The sequence below is a fragment of the Stomoxys calcitrans genome, chromosome 3 (assembly GCF_963082655.1).
Source record: "Stomoxys calcitrans chromosome 3, idStoCalc2.1, whole genome shotgun sequence".
Classification (NCBI taxonomy): domain Eukaryota; kingdom Metazoa; phylum Arthropoda; class Insecta; order Diptera; family Muscidae; genus Stomoxys; species Stomoxys calcitrans.
Genome location: NC_081554.1, coordinates 57,473,963 through 57,494,243, shown reverse-complemented (window position 1 = coordinate 57,494,243; position 20,281 = coordinate 57,473,963). Strand labels below are relative to the sequence as shown.

At 37.6% G+C, this 20,281-nt stretch overlaps 4 protein-coding genes across 4 annotated transcripts; 2 read left to right on the top strand and 2 right to left on the bottom strand.

The window, feature by feature from the left end:
• The first annotated feature begins 810 nt into the window (after positions 1-810).
• On the top strand, positions 811-2,640 carry LOC106083073 (ragulator complex protein LAMTOR3 homolog). Its single transcript, XM_013245903.2, has 3 exons — positions 811-970; positions 1,947-2,139; positions 2,202-2,640. Exons 1-3 carry the CDS (start codon positions 906-908, stop codon positions 2,337-2,339), a joined length of 396 nt encoding a protein of 131 aa, XP_013101357.1. The 5' UTR covers positions 811-905; the 3' UTR covers positions 2,340-2,640.
• Positions 2,428-8,423, bottom strand: LOC106083072 (glucosidase 2 subunit beta). The gene is made up of 2 exons (XM_013245901.2): positions 7,159-8,423; positions 2,428-3,331 (listed from the first exon to the last, which is right to left on the bottom strand). The coding sequence occupies exons 1-2, from the start codon at positions 8,222-8,224 to the stop codon at positions 2,700-2,702; spliced, it is 1,698 nt and encodes a 565-aa protein (XP_013101355.1). The 5' UTR covers positions 8,225-8,423; the 3' UTR covers positions 2,428-2,699.
• A 1,259-nt stretch (positions 8,424-9,682) lies between these two features.
• On the top strand, positions 9,683-10,927 carry LOC106083052 (protein cornichon). The gene is made up of 5 exons (XM_013245876.2): positions 9,683-9,789; positions 9,852-10,085; positions 10,227-10,339; positions 10,413-10,556; positions 10,655-10,927. The coding sequence occupies exons 2-5, from the start codon at positions 9,936-9,938 to the stop codon at positions 10,680-10,682; spliced, it is 435 nt and encodes a 144-aa protein (XP_013101330.1). The 5' UTR covers positions 9,683-9,789; positions 9,852-9,935; the 3' UTR covers positions 10,683-10,927.
• Positions 10,928-12,566: 1,639 nt separating this feature from the next.
• On the bottom strand, positions 12,567-18,572 carry LOC106083076 (serine/threonine-protein kinase TBK1). The gene is made up of 9 exons (XM_013245906.2): positions 18,230-18,572; positions 17,112-18,138; positions 16,896-17,047; positions 14,217-14,344; positions 13,802-13,877; positions 13,597-13,721; positions 13,346-13,523; positions 12,989-13,270; positions 12,567-12,924 (listed from the first exon to the last, which is right to left on the bottom strand). Exons 1-9 carry the CDS (start codon positions 18,311-18,313, stop codon positions 12,808-12,810), a joined length of 2,169 nt encoding a protein of 722 aa, XP_013101360.1. The 5' UTR covers positions 18,314-18,572; the 3' UTR covers positions 12,567-12,807.
• Between the last annotated feature and the right edge of the window lie 1,709 nt (positions 18,573-20,281).

Below are 20,281 nucleotides of genomic sequence, written 5' to 3'. Positions count from 1 at the left end.
ATAATAGACTGATTTGGTCTAAAGGTGGGTATTAATTTCATCAAGCTGACCGATTTGTGTGCGTATGTGTATACATCAGAAGAAAATATGCGAGAGAGAAGATAACAACAAAGAGAATGCAAACAAAAACAAAAACTGACATTTTAATACCATCAAACCCAGTGTTCACTATAGAAGGTTAAGTCGAATGCCCAGCAGCATGGCGAAACAATTAAAAGTGATCTCATCTGTACAACAAGCACAAATCATATGGTGCAATCCGGCATGTTGTCATCAAGCTGATCTACGTTTAGCCAACACACACAAAGAAAATTGTGTGAGCGTGTGTATAGGTGTGCGTACATAAGCAGAGAATATGCGAGAAAAAAGATAACAACAAAGAGAATGCAAACAAAAATCTGTCACCTTAAAACCGTCAAACCTGGCCGGCTGTTCGCGTTAGACCACCATTTCAAATCCGCCTTGGCCCAGCCGAAGAAATATAGCAAATTTCAGAGTTGTATCCAAATACACCCTTATGTCAAAATCCCCGTTTACACTGTTCGTTAAATCCGGATTTAAGGCTCTCGTCAGCTGAATTTTTTAAAGGAAAAACAGATGATCGATTTTAAAGTTGTTTTCCACATCTTGTTAATTTTTCACATTTTTAATGTTTTAATTAATACGTTTGTAATCACAAATCTTTTAATTTTTTGGCTGATTAATATGTCTATGCCTCAAAGAATCTGCCTTCAATTTGCCCCTTTTTATTTACTGTACGGTACGTTTACGAGAGTTTAACCAGGCATTTGCTAATCGTTATTTAGTAAAAAACATATGTTAACAAAACAACGTCAAATGTGTCATCAAATGGAAAATATTACTGAAATATTTAATTTTCTTTAATTTTACTGCAGAAATTATTTATGGATACACCATCGCTAGTAATGTCCAAGGATATCAATAATTATTTTGAGGGTCTTTTGAAAAAGTAAGTTCATATTTTGAAAAATGACTAAATATTATTTATACTTGCTAAGTTTTGTAGCTGAAGTTTTAGGAAGAAAGGTCCAATTTATCGCCTGAATTAACCTTATGACGATTTCGTTGGTAGATCTGGCTGTAATGGGGACTATTTGGTTGCTGTGGCACTGTATTGCGCCTTTATTTTGGTTCTGTAAATATCGAGATCAAGTATATCTGCAATTAAGAGGTGTTTCTAGAGTATAGATGGACAGCATAAACATCCGCACATAAATTCTTATGCTTGCGGGCATAGAACAGTATAAACAACTTTGTGCGGTTCGTTCGGCTGACTCTATTTCAAAGCTATTCCATTTAGTTAATGTTTAATGATACTCACACAAACACTGCTTGGTATTTTCAACAGTGTTAGTGTGTCCATCACTGATTCAGAGTGACGTTGAGTAAGTCCTGTAGGAAAGTTTCCCAGCACTTTAAGAGATAAACTTCAGGAAGCTCTACGTGCAACAGCAAAGTGGGCTACCGAAAGGGGTCTGGGTATAAATCCGTGCAAGACAGAAATAGTTCTTTTCGGCAGGAGATATAAGTTGCCTACAGTGGCAGACTGAAGGTTGCCAGCAACGACTTGCAGAAGCTGTAGGGACATCGAGGATGTAGAGACTATAGAACCCCTTCTGTGTATGTGTCCCGCACTAGCAATTAGGAATTCGTTCCACTTTGGGTTTTCATTTCTTTGAGAACCTGTCTGATTTAGCGGATGTGAACATTCGCAAGTTATTTGGCTTTATAAAGCGATCTGGATTGTTCAACGGTAGGAACTAGAAGGCATATTCCTTCTTCCTTCAACTTGCTTCTCTATACGTTGCATAGCTCTCATTATGGCATCTCTTTATTACCTCTCAATTCCCCTTAGGGCCTTAATATACTTCGCAATTCTTATTTAACGCGTGTTGTTGTTATTATTTTATTTAAATAAATTGTAGGATTAATGGTCTGTATATTATACAAATCACCGACCGCGATGGTGCTCCCGTGATGCGCGTAAGCCAGGATAAAAATGTTGACTTTACCCTGACGTCCTCCTTCATATCGACATTTACAACGGCAAGTGATCAAGCGGGGAAATTGGGTCTTGGACGCAACAAAACCATTATATCCATGTACTCCAATTACCAGGTGATCATGCTACGAAACAACGAACACATTATAGAAAGATGTATAACACATTTTCTTTTCAGGTTGTTCAAATGAATAAGTTGCCATTAATTTTGACTTTCGTTGGCTCAGAAAACTGCAATACCGGATTAATTTTAGCACTTGAACAACAACTAGATGGATATCTAGAGGATATGAGACTAGCTGTTAGCGAATCTTAGTGTTAAACTCATCCCTTATTAAACATAAGTCTAAAAAATAAGAAATTTTGATGTGAATCTTTATAATTTTCCTAGTAAGACAGAAAAATATTTTTTTTCCATTTATTAAAAAATCATTATAAATACATTGAAAAGGAATGATAACTTTGAAAATAATTTTCAGAATCTACTTTAAGTATATTTATAAAAAAATCAATTTCAGATCCAAAACAAAAACACGGACAAAAGTCAAATATAATAGAGTTACTAAATTGGCTAGTCGCTCAATGTAAACTTATATAATAAAACTTTAAAAAACGTTTCGGTCTTGTGTGAATAACTGCCCCTACACTTGTTTAAGCTTTCCAGTTTTTTTTTATTTTACAATTCATCCTTAAAACGCTGTTCTTCGGCATGGAATGCTTCTTCGTCACAAGCAGCTGGCGTCTCAAACTCAAAGAAATATTCACAACGATTTGGCTCACTAACCGATGTAATTTTCGATTCCAAAGCACATCTCAACTGTACTATTGCAGAACGCTGTGGTCCATTCCAGCACGATGCGCCATGTGCGTACTTTTGTTTTGTGTATTTTCGTTCGCCCTCGTGCAACCACTGATCCCATCTGCCAAGTGTCGTTTCGCCACCACCGCCACGACCCTGTTGCGATGCCCTTTCGAAGGGACACAATGTATAGACATATTCACGATCTTCAAACTTGAAGCATTCTCCTTCGAGTGTTGCATACTCATCGTGGGGTCCATAGTCTTTAGAATCTTGATCATCTATTTCTTTGATCTCTTGCTCAATCTCGCGAATACTTCGTTCAACTTCGGAAAATGCATTACGAGCTTCATTGGCCAATTGAATTAGGTGTTTGGTTCCCTCATCATATTCTGGTTCTGGGGTGTTGGTATTTTCTACAGTACCTTCGCCTACATCAGCCTCGTCATCTTCGTAGGCTTCCTCCTCCTCTTCTTCTTCTTGTTGGTAAGTTGGTTTTCGAGTAATTTCTAAAAATTATGAGAGAGAAATTTTGTTATTAAATGCAAATTTATTAACACTGAAATAAAAATGTATTTATTAAATTTTTTGATGGATACGCTTAAAGAAATTTATCTGCGTATTTTTAGCCATGCTACGCTACTGGAGAGCATTGCTAATACGTCCCTTTGAACAGTTTAAAAAGTTTGTGCGGTGGTTTTCAGGTAGATTATGCAATTCAGCCAGGCAGCCATTAAATCCCTTAAGAACGTATTTCTGAACAGAAAAACCGCCCTCGACTGTCGCAAATCTCTCAACGAGATGGCTGAACAGTTCAAAATTCACCTCTTCTGGGTGCCGGGCCACAGAGATATCCCAGAGAGTTGTAAAGCGGACGAGCTTGCGAGACTAGGAGCTACCTTACACATTCCAGGGATACTGTAATCTGTGGATATGCCTCTAGTGACATGTAAGTTAAGTTTTCAGGATCAGGCCCGAACGACAACGAATGATGGAAGGTCACCAACTGTAGGCTGTGAGCATTCCAAAACTATGTGGCCTAATCTAGAATTGAAAAGGTCTACTACAGACGTCTCAGTCATCGTGTCCGTCATGACAGGTCACTGTCTAACCGGAAAACATGCTGACAGACTGAAGGTTGCCAGCAACGACTATTGCAGTAGCTGTGAGGACATCCAAGAAGAAGAGACTATAGAACACCTTCTGTGTGTGTGTCCCGCACTAGCAATCAGAAGGAGTTCCACTTTAGGTTCTCATTTCTTTGAGAACCTATCTGTTTTAGCGGATGTGAACATTCGTAAGTTATTGGGCTTTTTAAAGCGATCTGGATGGTTAAACTATAGGAACTAGTAGGCATCTTCCTTCTTTTGTTCCTGTGGTATCGCAAAGGACGAAAACGTCTAAGTGAGTCCAACACCTAACAGCATTTAATTTTCCATGAGCCGACTAATGTCAAACCAGCAAGCTCATGAACCAAAGCAATTTTTTTTTATTTTCTGCATTTTTTAATTTTAAAGCTCTATAACTCTGCGAGCTTATATGATTTTAGTACCAAAAAAGTTATCAAACGTCGAGATGTCTTGCTTAATGAAAATATTATGCCTGGTGATGGTTTCAAAGAAGAAAATAAAGAGTATCTCATTTAATAATTGTCAAAATTCAAACAACAAAGATGTCATCTCAAATGAAAATTCCGTAGAAAATCTAAGAGCAAATGAATCTGGAGAAAATGCATAACCAGAAGAAAGTGAACTTGTCATTAACCCTTCTGATGAAGATAGTTTTACGACACCGTCTATCCGTCCGTCTGTTGAAATCACTCAACAGCCTTCAAAAATTGAGATATTGAGCTGAAATTTCGCACAGATACGTCTTTTTGATGCACTTCTTGTTCTTGAACGGGCCAAATCGGACCATATTTGGATATAGCTGCTATATAGACCAATCTGCCGGTAAAGTGTCTAATGCCAATAAATGCTTTATTTTCTGATGAAGATAGTTTTTACGACACTGAAAAGTTGCGTGGAGTTTCATCAAATGAGGAGGAGCAGATGGCAGAAGTAGATATCAGACGAAGCGCCGGAAGACCTCGCTTTCTAGGAAAGAAAAAAATTTGGTCGACCAAGAAAAATGTCAAAATGCAAAACTAATTGAATAGTGTAGTAGAGGAAAGTATACCTTTGAGTTACAAAGAAGCATTATCCAGCAAGTCAAGTCAAAATTGGAGAGACGCAATGGAGAAGGATATGCATTCATTAAAGGAAAAGAAAACATGAAATATGTAAGACCTCCTAAATGCAATTGGGTATACGCTTTGAAAACGAATCAGATAGGAGAAATACTCCACCATAAGGCAAGGCTTGTTGCAAAAGGTTGCATCCAAAAAATATATGGTTAATTATAAAGAAACTTTTTCTCGCATCGTTAGGTATGCCACGATCAGAATGTGGCTAGCACTGGCAATTCTGCACCAGATGCATTTGCACCAAGTATACGTCGTGAATGCATATCTAAACACGGGACTGACCGACGAAGCGTATAGAACAACAACCAGAACAAATCGAACAAAGTGCTAAAGTTACAAAAATCGTTATATGGAGTCAAACATGCAGGAAGAGAGTGGAACTCGAAATTCAACGATTTTTGGTGTAAAATTGGGTTACAAAGATATAATAATGAACCTTGTCTATACATGATGGCTCGAAACAACACGTGCAAAGAGAAAGCAGAAATCTTGCGAAATAGTTAACATGGATTGTTAAAGCATATTTTTGGTATTGAAGTCAGCCGCGAAGCAAAAACAGGTCAAATAGAAATTGACGCAGGCATAGATATTAAAGAACTATTAGAAGAATATGGAATGATGGATTGTAATCCTGCGTCATTACCACTGTCGCCTCTATTTCAAACATCCTGCAATGAAAGTTGTGGCAAAGTAGATCAAACGTGATACCAATTCATAATAGGTGCACTTGTATAAATGGGTATAACAGGTATTTCATTCCGTTTCCAAGTTTAAAAGGAACACAGCATGTTCAGTTGAAATTTTCTAAAGGTAATAGAAACCTAGTGTGGTACGCTGATGAAGACTGGGGAGGCTGTGCGATAGATAGAAAATCATGTTGTTGTTGTAGCCACATTTTCATGTGTAGGTGGCGATCCTTGTCAAGCTTTTGTAGGTGAACAAGCTTGTACTGGTCCAAAGGACCGATCGCCGCGGGAACAATGTTGCAAATGGTTATTTTTAAAAGCGCCAATAACTCGCCTTGTCATATCAAACATCATAGGCACTCAGTATTTGTGCACTGAGACTCTCCGCCCGATACCACTGATTGTTCGCGACTGCAAGTAGAGCTACTCCGTATTGAGCATTCCACTATCCGCAACCTGTGGACGCGCCCCTTAGCTCACAGATAAGTTCTCGTGACAGCAATGAACACCGCACAGATTGGAACTCAAAGTTCCTGCTTGTGTGGTGCTCAAAGCTCAAAGCCCGAGCAGATAAACAAAATAGAGAAAGTTGGGAAACACAACTTTGAGATAGTTAGCAACTTTACCTACCTATGCACAACCGTAACCAAAACGAATAAAACTAGTTTTGAAATAATGCGAAGAATAATGATGGTAAACAGGTGCTACTTTTGATGAAGCAAGTAGCTTAGAAAAAATGGCCACCCTTCACAGATAAAAATTATACCATCGATTTGCTACAAATACGTTCCAAGTATTTCGGGCCAAACTTGGAACGTATTTGTAGCAAATCGATCGAAAACTTTACATTGCTCTCATATAAACCGATCTCCCAATTGAATTCTCCTATGACCTTTACCCTACATGCCAAATAAGGCTTAATCGGTCCATAACCTGTTTTGGCCCCAAGTAAACACATTACCAGATTTTACTTCTTCTACCCTAAAATTTTTCTCAAAGACTTCTACTATGGTCTCCATCATCCAAACGAATACCGACCCAACGAACCGATATGGCTCCAATCTATGACAGCCGGTTGTACGTACCGGATTGACACGAAGAAGTGTACAGCACACTGATACAACAACCACAACCAAACACTTTAGCCAATCAACGGTTTTGAGTAAAGTTGGAGTCTGATTGAAGACGAATTCACTTTCCCGAAGTGACCAGGCCTATGGGTACTTTTACATGCGAATATGTGGCTACAACAGACTGCTATTGGTTTAGCAGTCTGTTGTAGCAAAAACCTTTCAACATTCCCAAATACCTTAATTAAATGGATCGAAATTCCCTTACTCTGTTCTCTTATTTTTCTATGGAGTATTAACATAATTTTTATGGTAGATGCAATTTATGTACATACCTTCACCACGTTCATTATATTCCTTTAACATGTCATCCAATTCGGCATTTTGGTAATGTTCAGTGTCTGTTCCTGCATCTGCTTCTTCTTCATCGTCGTCTTCCGAGGAATGTGGAGGCTTGAATATACCTTGAGCTACCATCAACATTGGCTTAATACGTGGCCATGATAATGCCACAAATGATTCGAGATCGATACGATCACGTTCATCTAAGTAGTATTTTGCCTCTTCACTACTAACCATTCCGTTGCGATCTCTATCTAAATTTATATCGACTTGCAGTTCAATTATTTCCACATAACCATCTTTGTTTGTATCGTAGCGCGAGAAGAGTTGTGCAGCTTCGCTTAGTAAAGAATCTTCGGGTTTTGCTGTAGCGCTTTCAGTTGGAGTGTCAACGACAGCAGCTTCTGATTCTTTATGGATTTCTTTAAAAAAGGCCACAGCCTCCGCTTCCATATATTCGGCATAGCTCTTCAATTCTTCCTTCTCTTTTTTTAAAGTCTCTTGCTCTTGACGACGTTGTTCCAATTCTTGGCGACGTCTTTCTCTTTCCGTCTTCAGATGTTGACCCTTAGCCACCATTTCAGAACGCTTAGCAGCACCCCTTCTTAACATTTCCGCTTGTGATTTCCTCTGCTCACGTTCAGCCCGTCCTAATTCATCACATTGGTTGGGACATCTAGTGACTTCATATTCGTCGCTACCATCACAGCAGTCGCATATGCCATCGTTAACACGTGAACTTGGTAAGTCTTGTGAACGATGACCCTGATTTACACAGTGGAATGTTGCTTGAGGACAAGCCGCAGTTCCTGGCTCATCGCTGCCATCCGTACAATCGCAATAGTCATCATTAATTTGCACATACTTTAACGTTTTGCTGCCGTCCAAACACTCCCAAGTATCTCCCGAACCTGGTTTATATAAAGTGGCTTTCGTCAAAGCAACGCCAAGCGGACGTGGTACATCAGCTTGGGATTGTTCGCACAAAAGAGTTCCAATCGCAATAAACCAGATGAGATTCGAGATACTATTAAATCGTCTTTTGGAACTAGTTAACATGTTTGGATATTTTCTACAGATCGGTGGTATAGGCAAATTTGGAAACTGAAAAACACACGCACTTACGTGGTTTTTTTCAACAAGTACACGGTACTTCTCTTTAGTGAATAAAGATCTATTGTAAATTGTAAATTTTCGTGCGAGTGGCTAAAGATAAAGAAGTGAATGCCGGTGGGTGCCGGGATCCAAAAGTCGACTTTTTGCGTAAAAAGTCGAAGAGTCGAAGTCGACTTTTAGTGGATTAAAAAATCGAATAGTCACCGGCATTTTAATATGAAATTAGTACTTGACGTAGCAACGTTAGTACTGCCAATGCGAGGTTTAGAAAGTGCATCCAAGGAGTATGGAGCATTCCACTATCCGCAACCTGTTAACCTAATCAAATTTATACAAGGTTAAGTCACAAGCACAGCAGATGGAATTTTCCAATATCAGAGTTGTATCAAAATCCCACTTGAACTTCAAATGCTTTGTTCGGTTTTTTACATTTTGTTTCTTTTTTCATATTTTTATTCATTGAAATATAAATTTAAAATTTTGTATTGATACATCTTTTAATCTTGTGGCTATAAAATAAAAACAACAATGTAAATTTGACAGTGTACATAAATTTGGCAGCCTAGTGGAAATTTAGGCAAATTTATACAAGATACTTTGATACTTGATTTCTCAATTCTACCAATCTTTTAACCTTACAGCTGCTGCCCAAACAACTGTCAAAACGCTTTATAAAAAAATTGTGACTAAGAAAATGCGAACACATTCCGTTGAAATGGTATTGAGTTCTAAGGGTTGATACTCTATTCGGGTTTTCTCTTGAACAACTGTCAAACTCCATATAAAAACCATGTGCAATTTAGGCTAATGATTTAAAAGGAGCACTTAAAAACAATTAATCCTAGTGTTATATGAGTGTAAGATTGAGTTAGTACAAAAAATTTAATGTTATTATGTTAAAAAATATAACATTTATAACAAGTTTTGCGCAACAATTCCGAAAGCTGAAGAATTTTCTGCTTAAATAAAAAGTTCAATGTCAATTTGACAGCGTACAGAAATTTGGCAGCGCAGTGGGAATTTGCGTCATCAACCCCACAAGGTTCTTTTGTCGATTTCGTTGTAGTATGGGAATTGACTTTACCTTCTTAAGGCTGGTACTATATTCGTTTTCTGTCTATTTTTCGCTGATTACTTTTTTTTAGAAAATAGATTTTAAAGCAAAAAGAAAACTTGCTGATATCATTCAGTAGGACATTCCCTCATAACTTATGTTTAAATTTTAACAAATATTTGTGAAGTGTTTCAAAGAAGTAATCTCGAAAAACATGAGTTTTCAACGAAAAACGAACATAATACCAGCTATTAGTTCTACCAGATGACAAGTTTGTGAATAAATTTAAGTTGTTAATAGCACAGAGTACTTGAGTACCCCTTTTACTGCCCACAGTCTCTGGTAAAGCAACCCTGTTATGTCATAACTGTCAAAAATCATGACAAACCTTCGGACGAACTAAATACAAGGGAATTTATAGAACAAAAAATAAGGTGTTTTTCTCCAGTAGGATGTAAGGCTTAAGTACTTTATTGTTTCCTGTTTATTTGTTAATGTCTCATTTGTTAACTTTAGATCTATTGAGTGTATTGCGAGGAAGATACACACCATCGTAAAACATTTTCATACCCGCCTTTTTATCTTGGTCAGGCAGTAGCAATGGCATTCAACTTCACGGCTTTCACATATATAATTGCTTTAATAGGAGATGCATTTTTGATATTCTTCGCTATATTTCATGTTATCGCTTTCGACGAATTGAAAACTGATTATAAAAATCCAATAGACCAATGCAATAGCCTGAATCCGGTAAGCATGCTTTTGCTGTCCATACAAAGGGGTTGGTTAGCTGAGTAAAGGGCGAACAAAACAAAAAAAATACATAAGCCAGAACCCTATACATATAAGTATGTAAATATTGATCAGTATATTTATTTGTTCTATATTTAGTTGGTGTTACCGGAATATATACTTCACATATTCCTTAATTTATTATTTTTGGTTTGTGGCGAATGGTTTTCATTGTGCATCAATATACCATTGATTGCATATCATATATGGCGGTAAGTGAGCTTTGGTCTTTTGGGTATGGCAAATGATGTCATTACATTAAAATTTGTCTTGTCTCAATTTCAGCTACAAAAATCGTCCCGTGATGTCTGGGCCTGGCCTGTATGATCCCACAACAGTTTTATCTTCAGATAACTTGACCAAAAATATGCGTGAGGGTTGGATCAAATTAGCTATATATTTAATTTCATTCTTCTACTACATCTATGGGTATGTATGTTCTTATACAAGCACGGTTCTTTAACAATCTTCCAATGCCATGGGATTTATTAATTATCACGTGTATTTATTTGTTTATCTATTTTTAGCATGGTATACTCTCTAATCTCAACGTAGATGCATAGAAAATTGAAAGATACCGTTCATCATAGCCTCGTCTCGTCCACACACATATTGAAATCACAAAAAAATCATCCTAGCCGTTTCAATGATTTGTGTGTAAATTCACAAACACACCTGTCTATGTCATTTTCCCTTTAATTTAATATTATAATTTCATTTATTATTAATATAGCAAACATATAATTAATATTTGTTTCAAGATCTAAAATAATAAAAGAGAGATATTTAATTTAAGACAACGCAAAAAATGCCTAGTTTATGGCGAAAACCTACTACTTTAAGATAGCGATATCTTAATAACATTGAGTTCACATGTTACCAGATTTTCTTATATCCACGGCAATAGGACTAATGAACAAGAAAAAAGATAACATCCTAAATTTTACGGGTCGAAGGTCAAATAATATAAACGCTGGTACTTTATCGTTTTTCATCGTTGAAGACCCATGTTTTTCGCGATTACTCATTTGAAACACTACACAAATATCAATAATAAACTTTTGCCATAAGCAATGGGGAATATCCTACTGAATGAAATCAGCAAATTTTTTGCATTTAAATTTATTATTTAAAAAAAGTTATAGACGAAAAATTTCACGGAAAGCGAAAATTTCAAAGAAAATTTTCAAATTTTGCCTGTACGAGAAAACAGACAATAATATATTGAGGTAAATCACTCGCCAAGTCAAGAACATGGTAGCACCAGATATCCACATCCTTAAATTTACAAGACTACATGGTTGTCCAGGAGGCCACCGTAGCGCAGAGGTTTGCATGTCCGCCTATGACGCTGAACGCCTGGGTTCGAATTCTGGTGAGACCATCAGAAAAAATTTTCAGCGGTGCTTTTTCTCCTCCTAATGCTGGCAACATTTGTGAGGTACTATGCCATGTAAAACTTCTCTGCAAAGAGGTGTCGCACTGCGACACGCCATTCAGACTTGGCTATAAAAAGGAGGCCCCTTATCATTGAGCTTAAAATTTGAATGGGACTGCACTCATTGATATGTGAGAAGTTTGCCCCTGTTACTTAGTGAAACGTTCATGGGCAAAATTTCCAAATTACATGGTTGTCTTGCTGTAATCGATGGAGAGGCATTCATCCAGCGTTTTAGACGTACAATCGATCAGAGTAGTGAACATAGATTCAGATCACTGCATGGTTGCAGCAAAGGGCTTGCACATAAAAAAAATTAACGGCATACTTCACTCGACTAACTCAACTGCTTGATGAAAGCAATTCTGGTCTCGATGATATTGCAGAATATTATACGAGATACAGATGTGAGTAGGTATGACATACTATGACCGCCTATGACCACATCCTGCTCGCCTACGCCGACGACATTGATATTATGCGTCGAAAATCAGCAACTGCAGCCTTTGAAAGTATCGAAACAGAGTCAGCGAAAGTCTGTGCCAACAGGCCTCTCACTGAGACTCTCGATACCACCGATTGTACGCGACTACCGTTGCAGGCTAAGCTTCTCATGAAAGCAATGAACACAACACCCGGTATGTATGCAGTTGCGTTGAAATTTTTCTCACTTTAGTTCAATATCAGTGTTTGAGCATTCAGATACTAAGTTAATTTGAAAAACCATAGGCCATTTTATACAGAAATTAGAATTTATATAACAAATTTGGACGTTGGCAACTCAACTGAAGTTGGGTTGCATTTCATAATCGACTCATATGGTATTTTTCTTTGTTTTGTCTTCGTCGTTTGAAAACTGAAGTCAGAATTTCAAGAAGCAACACAAAATTATGTATGAGTAACTTAATAAGGTATCCCTAAAACAAGGTAGGCAGAAGATAAAGAGTTTGAAAATTTTTGAGATTTTTAAATGCAAAACAATAGTTTTGTAAGCATTTCAATAACGTTGTTAAAATTTAAACATATATATTTTATCACATAAAGAATGTAACTTCATTTGCAAAAATCAGGCTTTTCAACAGTGGTTTCTCTTAACAATGTACACATTAAAACATACACTTAAATCTAAAATACCGTAGCCAATTATTTTTGGTATCTTCATAATGTAAAAAAAAAGCGAAATCGTGCAATTCTCGGTTTAACTTATGAATGACGGCAGATATAAAATATTATAAATAAGGTTTATGGTTTTAGCTTTTGATGGGGTGACATGCCTATACCCAATTCTTGCAGCATAGAAATCAACTGATTGTTTTGTTGCATTATAGCAAGAACATCCTGTTGTTGTTGCTGCATAAACTAAAACAAAAATATCATCTTATGAGAACGATTTCATTTCTAAGAAGAACTACTGATGGCTTACCCGTAAACGATTCTTCTGTTCTATTTTTGACAACTGATTACTGTTGTTCACCATCTTAGCATCTAAATCTTTTTGCATTTCAGTTTTCAATCTATACAAATCATCCCTAATTCCATGTAAATTACGCTCACACTCCCGAACATCTTTCTCCAAGATTTCGCTTTTTAAGTAAACAGTTTGGGCTAATTTATACCAATCTGCAAGGCATTCGGCCATTTGGGCAACTGCTGGCTTTGTATCATCCAAAAGCAACGACTTTAAACGTTTTCCATTGCGATCCACCTAAATAAATACACACGAATTATTATTGCAAATAATTGAAAGAAATTTGAATGTCTTGCAGTAAGCTTGCATTACCTTAATTTTTTCCAAGGCATGAAACTGTTCGTCATTATAGGTAAGTGTACGAGTAGCTCGATCCCGCAGCAGATGTTGCCAAGAGTCGCGCAAACGCTCAACTAAATATTTAGCTTGGGGACTGGCTCTTGTTCGGCAAGGACATTTTTTTCCATGCATTTGGGATGTCCATTGATCACTAAAACAATAAAAACACTTAAATGTTAGAAGCATATCTGTATTTATATGTGTTCTTAGTAATGTGATTTTACTTCAATTGATCTTCCAATATAAAGTTAGTATGCAGTTGCATTATGACATCGGCAGCGCCATCAAAATCACTTTTAAGGTTCTCCAAATTGTGTAAAATTGTTTTGAACTCTTGATCACCTTTAGTCTTAAAACAAATAACAAACATTATTTTTATACATGTACATAGCATGATATGTAACAATCATTGTGTATTTATATACATACCATTTTTGCTATACTTTGAACAGAATCTGCATAATCCATAACTGTCATAAGAAGTTTGTCAAAGTGTTTGGTTTTCCTTAAAGAAAGAAAAGTGAAAGTTACTTTGGTTTTTGTTCTGCCTAGTTTTGGCTTCCACAATAAACTGGAATTGTGCTTTTGTGAACTTAAGGCAGGAGGTTATTGAGAATCGAGGGTATATATATATACATAAATAAAATCTATCAATATTTTTAACTTAAACATTTCGGTTGATGATAAAACTCGGCTTTACTTATATGGCTGGCCTTGCATCAGCCATATGTGCTCTCAAAATTTTGTGAACCGGAATCCTTATACTCAATATTTGATTAATCAGGAATTTTAGCAAACGTCTAGTTAGGCTATCCTATATAATTATAAGCCTAGATCAACTTACTTTACAAGCAATGTTATGGTTGTCAACAATGTCTCGATGAATTGATGAACAGCTTTTTTGATTAATATGTCAATGGTTGTAAATGTATCCACACGCCGTTTACATTCATGTCCCACGCTGCATGCGGCCTGCAATTGTCGAATTAAAAAATAAATTTATATTTAAATTTATATTGGAACTTTAAAAAACAATAAATAACACGTAAGCCATGAGAGTAGCTCACGCACACAGGTGTACATTTCGGGTGGCCATATCGCGAAAACTCCTAGGCAGTGACTATTTAGGGCTTAAGATGTTGCTGAAAAGCAAACTGTCTAAAGTTGTTGGCAACGACTGAATCTAAAGTGATGGAGGAGCAAAATGCCCGATAAAAACTACCAATATGTGTAGGTTAAGTTCGGTTGACTAGAGGGTGCCACAGCCCCTTGCCACTTTGGACATACACCTAACACAGCATTGCATCTCCTGATCTCCTGAGTGACGTATCCTGGCAAGTCGTAATTTCTTCCGACCACCCGACTTTATAACCTCTGAGCGCTGGGCGTTAACCAATCATAAAAACCCGATCGGGTCGGCTTCATAAAGTACACCAATCGCCGCTTGCGTGATTGATTGATTCACCCTCCACAAATGTGCATGTTGCTGAGAGGAAATTCCGAGATATCGTTAATGCTGCAGCCTCTCGCTTTTACCAGCCGGTCGAATACACCAATTGCGGCCCAATTTCCCGGCTCAGGCAGTGGTATTCTCGAACGAGCGTATGGGATTCGTTGCACGGACCTCGTTGAACGAACCCAGAATCAGCGAGCTGAATATGAAAATGAATGGGATAGTCAACGAACATAAGTGGAATATGTGGCTGGAACACTTGAAGCAATTAACTTAGCTCACTCTCGAAGCCAGGAAGAACGGATGACAGGACCTCAGGAAGTTACGAATGTCATCCGTGGGTGTTCGTCCCCGACGGATTATCTACACTGGTGATGAAGAATCTACATTTGTTGTTGTTGTAGCAGTGTGTTGTACCACGAGGCGGCAGGCCTTGCAGATGAAGGACTCCATTGGTTCAATCCGGTACGTACAACCGACTGTCATGTTGTTGTTGTTGTAGTCAGATTTGCATATGGAGGTGGCGATCCTACTCAAGCTCCTGTAGATGAGCAAGGTCGTTCCGGTCAAAATGACAGATAGCCGCGGTAACAGGGTGGCTATTGGTTATTTGAAGGTGTCATGATTCGGTCTTTCGTACCTGTTCACTATTCCACAGTGCTACATGTGCTTTCGTTAGTCAAATGCGCCAATCACTCGGCTTGTCATATTGAGCATCATAAGCGCTCAGTATATAAGCAAGAGACAGTGCCATCCGGTCTCTCACTGAAACACTCCAGTCGCGGACTACTGAGTAAGGACCATTCCACCATCTCAGCTAAGCTTCTCGTTGTTGTAACCACAGTTTCACGTGGAGGTAGCGATCCTCCTCAAGCTCCTGTAGGTGAGCAAGCTCGTTTCGGTCCAAAGGACCGATCGCCGCGGGAACAGGGTAGCCATTGGTTATTTAAAGGCGCCAATAACTCGCCTTGTCATATCGAGCATCGTAGGCACTCAGTATTTGTGCAGTATTTGAGACTCTTCGCTTGATACAGCTGATTGTCCGCGACTGCAGTTACAACTACTCCGGATGGAGCATTCCACTATCCGCAAGCTGTGGACGCACCCGGTAGCTAGCAGCTAAGCTTCTAGTGACAGCAATGAACATCACACAGTTCTCGTTTAGACCATCTCTATCAAGAGACAGATATCTTACCAGTGCGTAGACCCAAGTACATCGGTATATACTATGTTATGACAGCATATAAATCACTATATTGTGGATAGGCAGCCACCGCCCAGACACCTCAGATTGAATATTCGTGATCTATAGTGAGAAATGTTGCTCAATATACGATTGTATAGTGGCATGAGTAGGTTCCTTGTCTTCCACGAAAAAAGACCTATTTTGCAGCTCTCGCCAATTTCATTTATTTTTTTTTTCATCTTAATTTTCATTTTTCCACAGGATATGAAGTACACAAATTTTGTATTTGCGTCGTAAAAATCTACTATAATTTAGAGATGTCCCAGTGACTGCCTATTGTTTTTACTATAAAGTCTTAGAAATGAAACTGGACACAGATATTTTTTGTCCATAGGCAGATTTAGTTCGAAGATGATCTATATAAGACTTTATTATTGTGATATTACTTTTGTTGTTGTTGTTGTTTCAGTGGGTTTTTACACACCGGTACATACAACCAGCTGACACGGGTAGCTTAGTAATTCGAAGATGCATAAGTATGTCAATTTGATTTATTTTCAATATAGACTGATACAGCCTTCATAGGAATCAAACTAATGTGGCTTCATCATTTATCACTTCACGGAATTCGTGGTTGCGTTTATAGAAAGTTCCACCTGGAACCACCAATTTGTAATCACAAATTTTATGTACAAAAATTTGTGATTACAAATTGTGGTTTATTTGTGGTCGTTAAATGTTCTTTAACACAAGACTAAACCAAAACTGATTTGAGTTCTCTCTCATCAATAATATAGCAAATGGTCTGTAAGCAAGCCTAGCTATTTCTCGATGTGCTAATATTTCAGAAACAATGCTTTTTCAATAAATTTTAACAATCCTACCTTTGCCAAACTCGCATCATTTTCCACCGAAACGTTGCTAGGAAAAACTGGAAATTTGGGTAACTCCAATTGTTGCGGCAATTGAACATTATTGTCATCATTACTATATAAAAATATGGGTGTCTCTGTAGTTGTTTCTGGGAATCCATTTGCTACAAGATCAAACTTGTGTTTACTAAACAATAAAATTTTATGAATAGTCTTTCGTGTACGGACCTGTGGTATGCATTGTTATACGTTTTTCCAAATGTTCATTATTGATTAATAGAATTTGTTTTTCCAAAGGCACTTTAGTTTGTACTAAAATCCTTTCGCGAAAATGTTCTATTTGTTCTTCAGGTTCTAGGAATACTTCAATTGATGAAGTACGATTTGTAAAAAATACATGTACCACACGTTTTCTCAATATAATTGTAACCTCCTGAAAGAAACGATCAAAGGACCAAGTTTTTTCACGATTCTCTTCCAAGAGACCAGCCAACAAAGGGGTAACCAGAGTTTTTAAGCCTTCACTAAGATGGCAGTGTTGTGGCAAAGTAGTAGACCATTCAATAGGTCCATTCTCGGACAATTGCGTTCCGGATATAACCCCAGAGGCTTTTTGTGTCGTAATTTGGTGCATTGTTTCTCGGTTTTTTCGCCCACCAAAAGGACGAAATGGTAAATTACCGGTTGCCACATGGAACAAAGTAACACCAATGGACCATAAATCAACGTTGGCGGTAAACGATCGATTAATGGATTTACGCAAAACTGCTCTTTCATATAAATCTGGATGTAAATATTCCTCTGTACCATAAAGGGATGCAAATGGTTGATTATCTTCCAACTCTCGGGCAGCACCAAAATCGGTCAATTTGTATATAGTTTGACCATCTTCCGATATGAATTTCATTATATTGCCGGGCTTCAGGTCTCGATGCACCAACTTATTATCTCTTAAATGTTTCATGCCTGCGCACAAATGTTCCAACACCAATAAAAACTCCTTTTCAGAGAGACCATATGAATTCTCTGGATCATCCAGAATATTAAACAAACTACCACCAGTACATAATTCCATGACAATTACTTTGCCTCGGCCTTCTTGATCTTCTTCTATGGCTAGTAATTTTACTATATTCTCATGGTTAACCTTTTTCAATGCCTCAAATTCACGCATTTGTACATCCGGTGGACGCATATGGCTATAGGGATTGAATGTCTTTACGGCAACCGATTCTCCAGTTATTTTGTTGACACCCTGTGAAAGAACACATCAACAATTAAACAAACATGAGTGGAATGTAGACACATCATATCAATATTTTTTTTTTTGTGTATGGGGAATTTACCTGAAATACAGACCCAGTCGCCCCTTTGCCAAGAACACTGGTCGTGCACCAGACATAATTTAATGAACCCCTTAAAAAGGACATTTTACTTTTACTAATCTTTACGGAGATTGTAGTTTTGGTGATTTCCCTCAAGTTGTTAAGCGGCTAAATGTCTACACTTTCACTTTATAGGAATCTCAACGTTTTGTTTTATTTTCCTCTACAAATTTTTAAACCAAAAAACTGATATATGCATTATATATATTTTATAGACTATATTTTATTTAAGCTGGTTTTTATATCGAATATTGTTATTTTTTTAACCACTGACTAATTATTGTTTTCACAGTTCAATAGAATAAACTAATTGACAGTAGCAAAATGAACAAAAGAGTTAGTATACAATGGGATGTTTACACATTTAGATTTCGATGGCTTAATATAAAAAGGGGCTAACTCATTTTTTCCAAAAAGACGTTTTTTGTTATTGGCTGATACTATGTTCGCTTTTCATAGTTGAAAACACATATATTTCGCGAATCCTTTTTTGAAACACTACGAAAATCTTAATGATAACAAAATGGTTTTATCATGGTACAAGAACGGTCATGCGAACAGTTGAGTGCAATTTTTCTAATTTGACGAATTTCCTAATGTCAATCATTGATGTATGTGTGTGTATGTGTGTTGTTTACACGAAAACAAAATACTTTGAAAACGAAATACTGAGCGTTAGTTGTATTTTTTTTTATTCAGGTTTGGTTTTTGCAAATTAAAAAAGTTTTGAGAAATTGGGAAAATGAGAGAAATGCATGTTCGTTTTACGGTTTTTTGTGGTTGTGTTCGTGGCAATAACAAATCGTCAGCCATCACAATTTTCACATGTGTATTTTATTGTTTTCGCAATTGATTCGGCTTCTATTTCTTGATGTGGTGTTACGTTTATGAAAGGTTGTTCGTGGTTATGAGTATAAAAAAGATGCATTGATTTGGTTCATCCACGTTTGGTTAAACTCTATGTGAACGATTATAAGCCTTGTAAGCGAATGAAATACTTGTTATTGTTGTAATCATAGTTTCATGTGGAGGTGGCGATCATCGTCAAGCTCCGATCGCCGCGGGGACAGAGTGGCGATTGGTTATTTAAAGGCGCCAACAACTCGTCTTGTCATATCGAGCATCATGTTGTTGTAGTAGCAGTGTGTGGTACACTGAGGCTGCAGCCCTTGCCGATGAAGGAATTCATCGGGTCAATCCGGTATATACAACCGGCTGCCATGGGATTGAGCATCATAGGCACTCAGTATTTGTGCAAGAGCCGGTGCCACCCGACCTCTCTCTGAGACTCTACCCTCGAAACAGCTGATTGTCCGCGACTGCCGTTGCAGCTACTCCGTATGGAGTATTCCACTATTCGCAATCTGCGGACGCGCCCGGTAGCTCGCAGCTAAGCATCTCGTAACCAGCTTATGTGGTGCACACAGCTATCCCGTGCCGGGAAATACTTTAAGAGGCCCATGAATTCTGTTAATCCCATTGATCTGAGGCTGCGCAGAAAATAATAAACCTTATTTTTGGATTTATAAAATTTTTTGAATTTGGGTGTTCTAACACAGTTGTTTTTGGATATTAGGCATAATGGAATGTTAAAATATCAAAATATCCCAATCCAAAACTTGGGGTTTGCCACATTCATTTGGCGTGCTAAAAAAGACCTGACTAAGGAATTATAAAATCGAAACCATTGGCCTAAAACCTAAATCAAGCTTTCGGGTTTTAAAAATAATGTCGGTTCGTAGCTTTCAAGGCCAAACAAGGCGGCTGAAGCTGGAATACAGATGGTTTCATGCATTTTGACTTCGTTTGGCGTAAGGGCAGAGATAAGACTGGTATTGAAATATTTGGCTTTATGTGGATTGTATCTAGCCTCTCATACACTGGTGCTTAAAATTAAGGACATTGTTTGTGGCAAAATTCTAGCATTGAGGGCGTTATTTTTGTAAAATTTTAACTTATTGGTGCCTATGTATTTGTTTCGGAGACCACCGTAGCGCAAAAGTTAGCAGGTCC

Coding starts and splice junctions, on each gene's coding strand:
- LOC106083073 (XM_013245903.2), top strand. CDS start 906: ATGGATACACCATCGCTAGTAATGTCCAAGGATATCAATAATTATTTT. Junction 971..1,946: donor TTTGAGGGTCTTTTGAAAAA/GTAAGTTCATAT, acceptor AATAAATTGTAG/GATTAATGGTCTGTATATTA. Junction 2,140..2,201: donor CCATGTACTCCAATTACCAG/GTGATCATGCTA, acceptor TTTTCTTTTCAG/GTTGTTCAAATGAATAAGTT.
- LOC106083072 (XM_013245901.2), bottom strand. CDS start 8,224: ATGTTAACTAGTTCCAAAAGACGATTTAATAGTATCTCGAATCTCATC. Junction 3,332..7,158: donor ATATAATGAACGTGGTGAAG/GTATGTACATAA, acceptor CATAATTTTTAG/AAATTACTCGAAAACCAACT.
- LOC106083052 (XM_013245876.2), top strand. CDS start 9,936: ATGGCATTCAACTTCACGGCTTTCACATATATAATTGCTTTAATAGGA. Junction 10,086..10,226: donor AATGCAATAGCCTGAATCCG/GTAAGCATGCTT, acceptor TTCTATATTTAG/TTGGTGTTACCGGAATATAT. Junction 10,340..10,412: donor ATTGCATATCATATATGGCG/GTAAGTGAGCTT, acceptor TCTCAATTTCAG/CTACAAAAATCGTCCCGTGA.
- LOC106083076 (XM_013245906.2), bottom strand. CDS start 18,313: ATGTCCTTTTTAAGGGGTTCATTAAATTATGTCTGGTGCACGACCAGT. Junction 18,139..18,229: donor CGACTGGGTCTGTATTTCAG/GTAAATTCCCCA, acceptor GTTCTTTCACAG/GGTGTCAACAAAATAACTGG. Junction 13,722..13,801: donor TTCAAAGTATAGCAAAAATG/GTATGTATATAA, acceptor ATTTGTTTTAAG/ACTAAAGGTGATCAAGAGTT.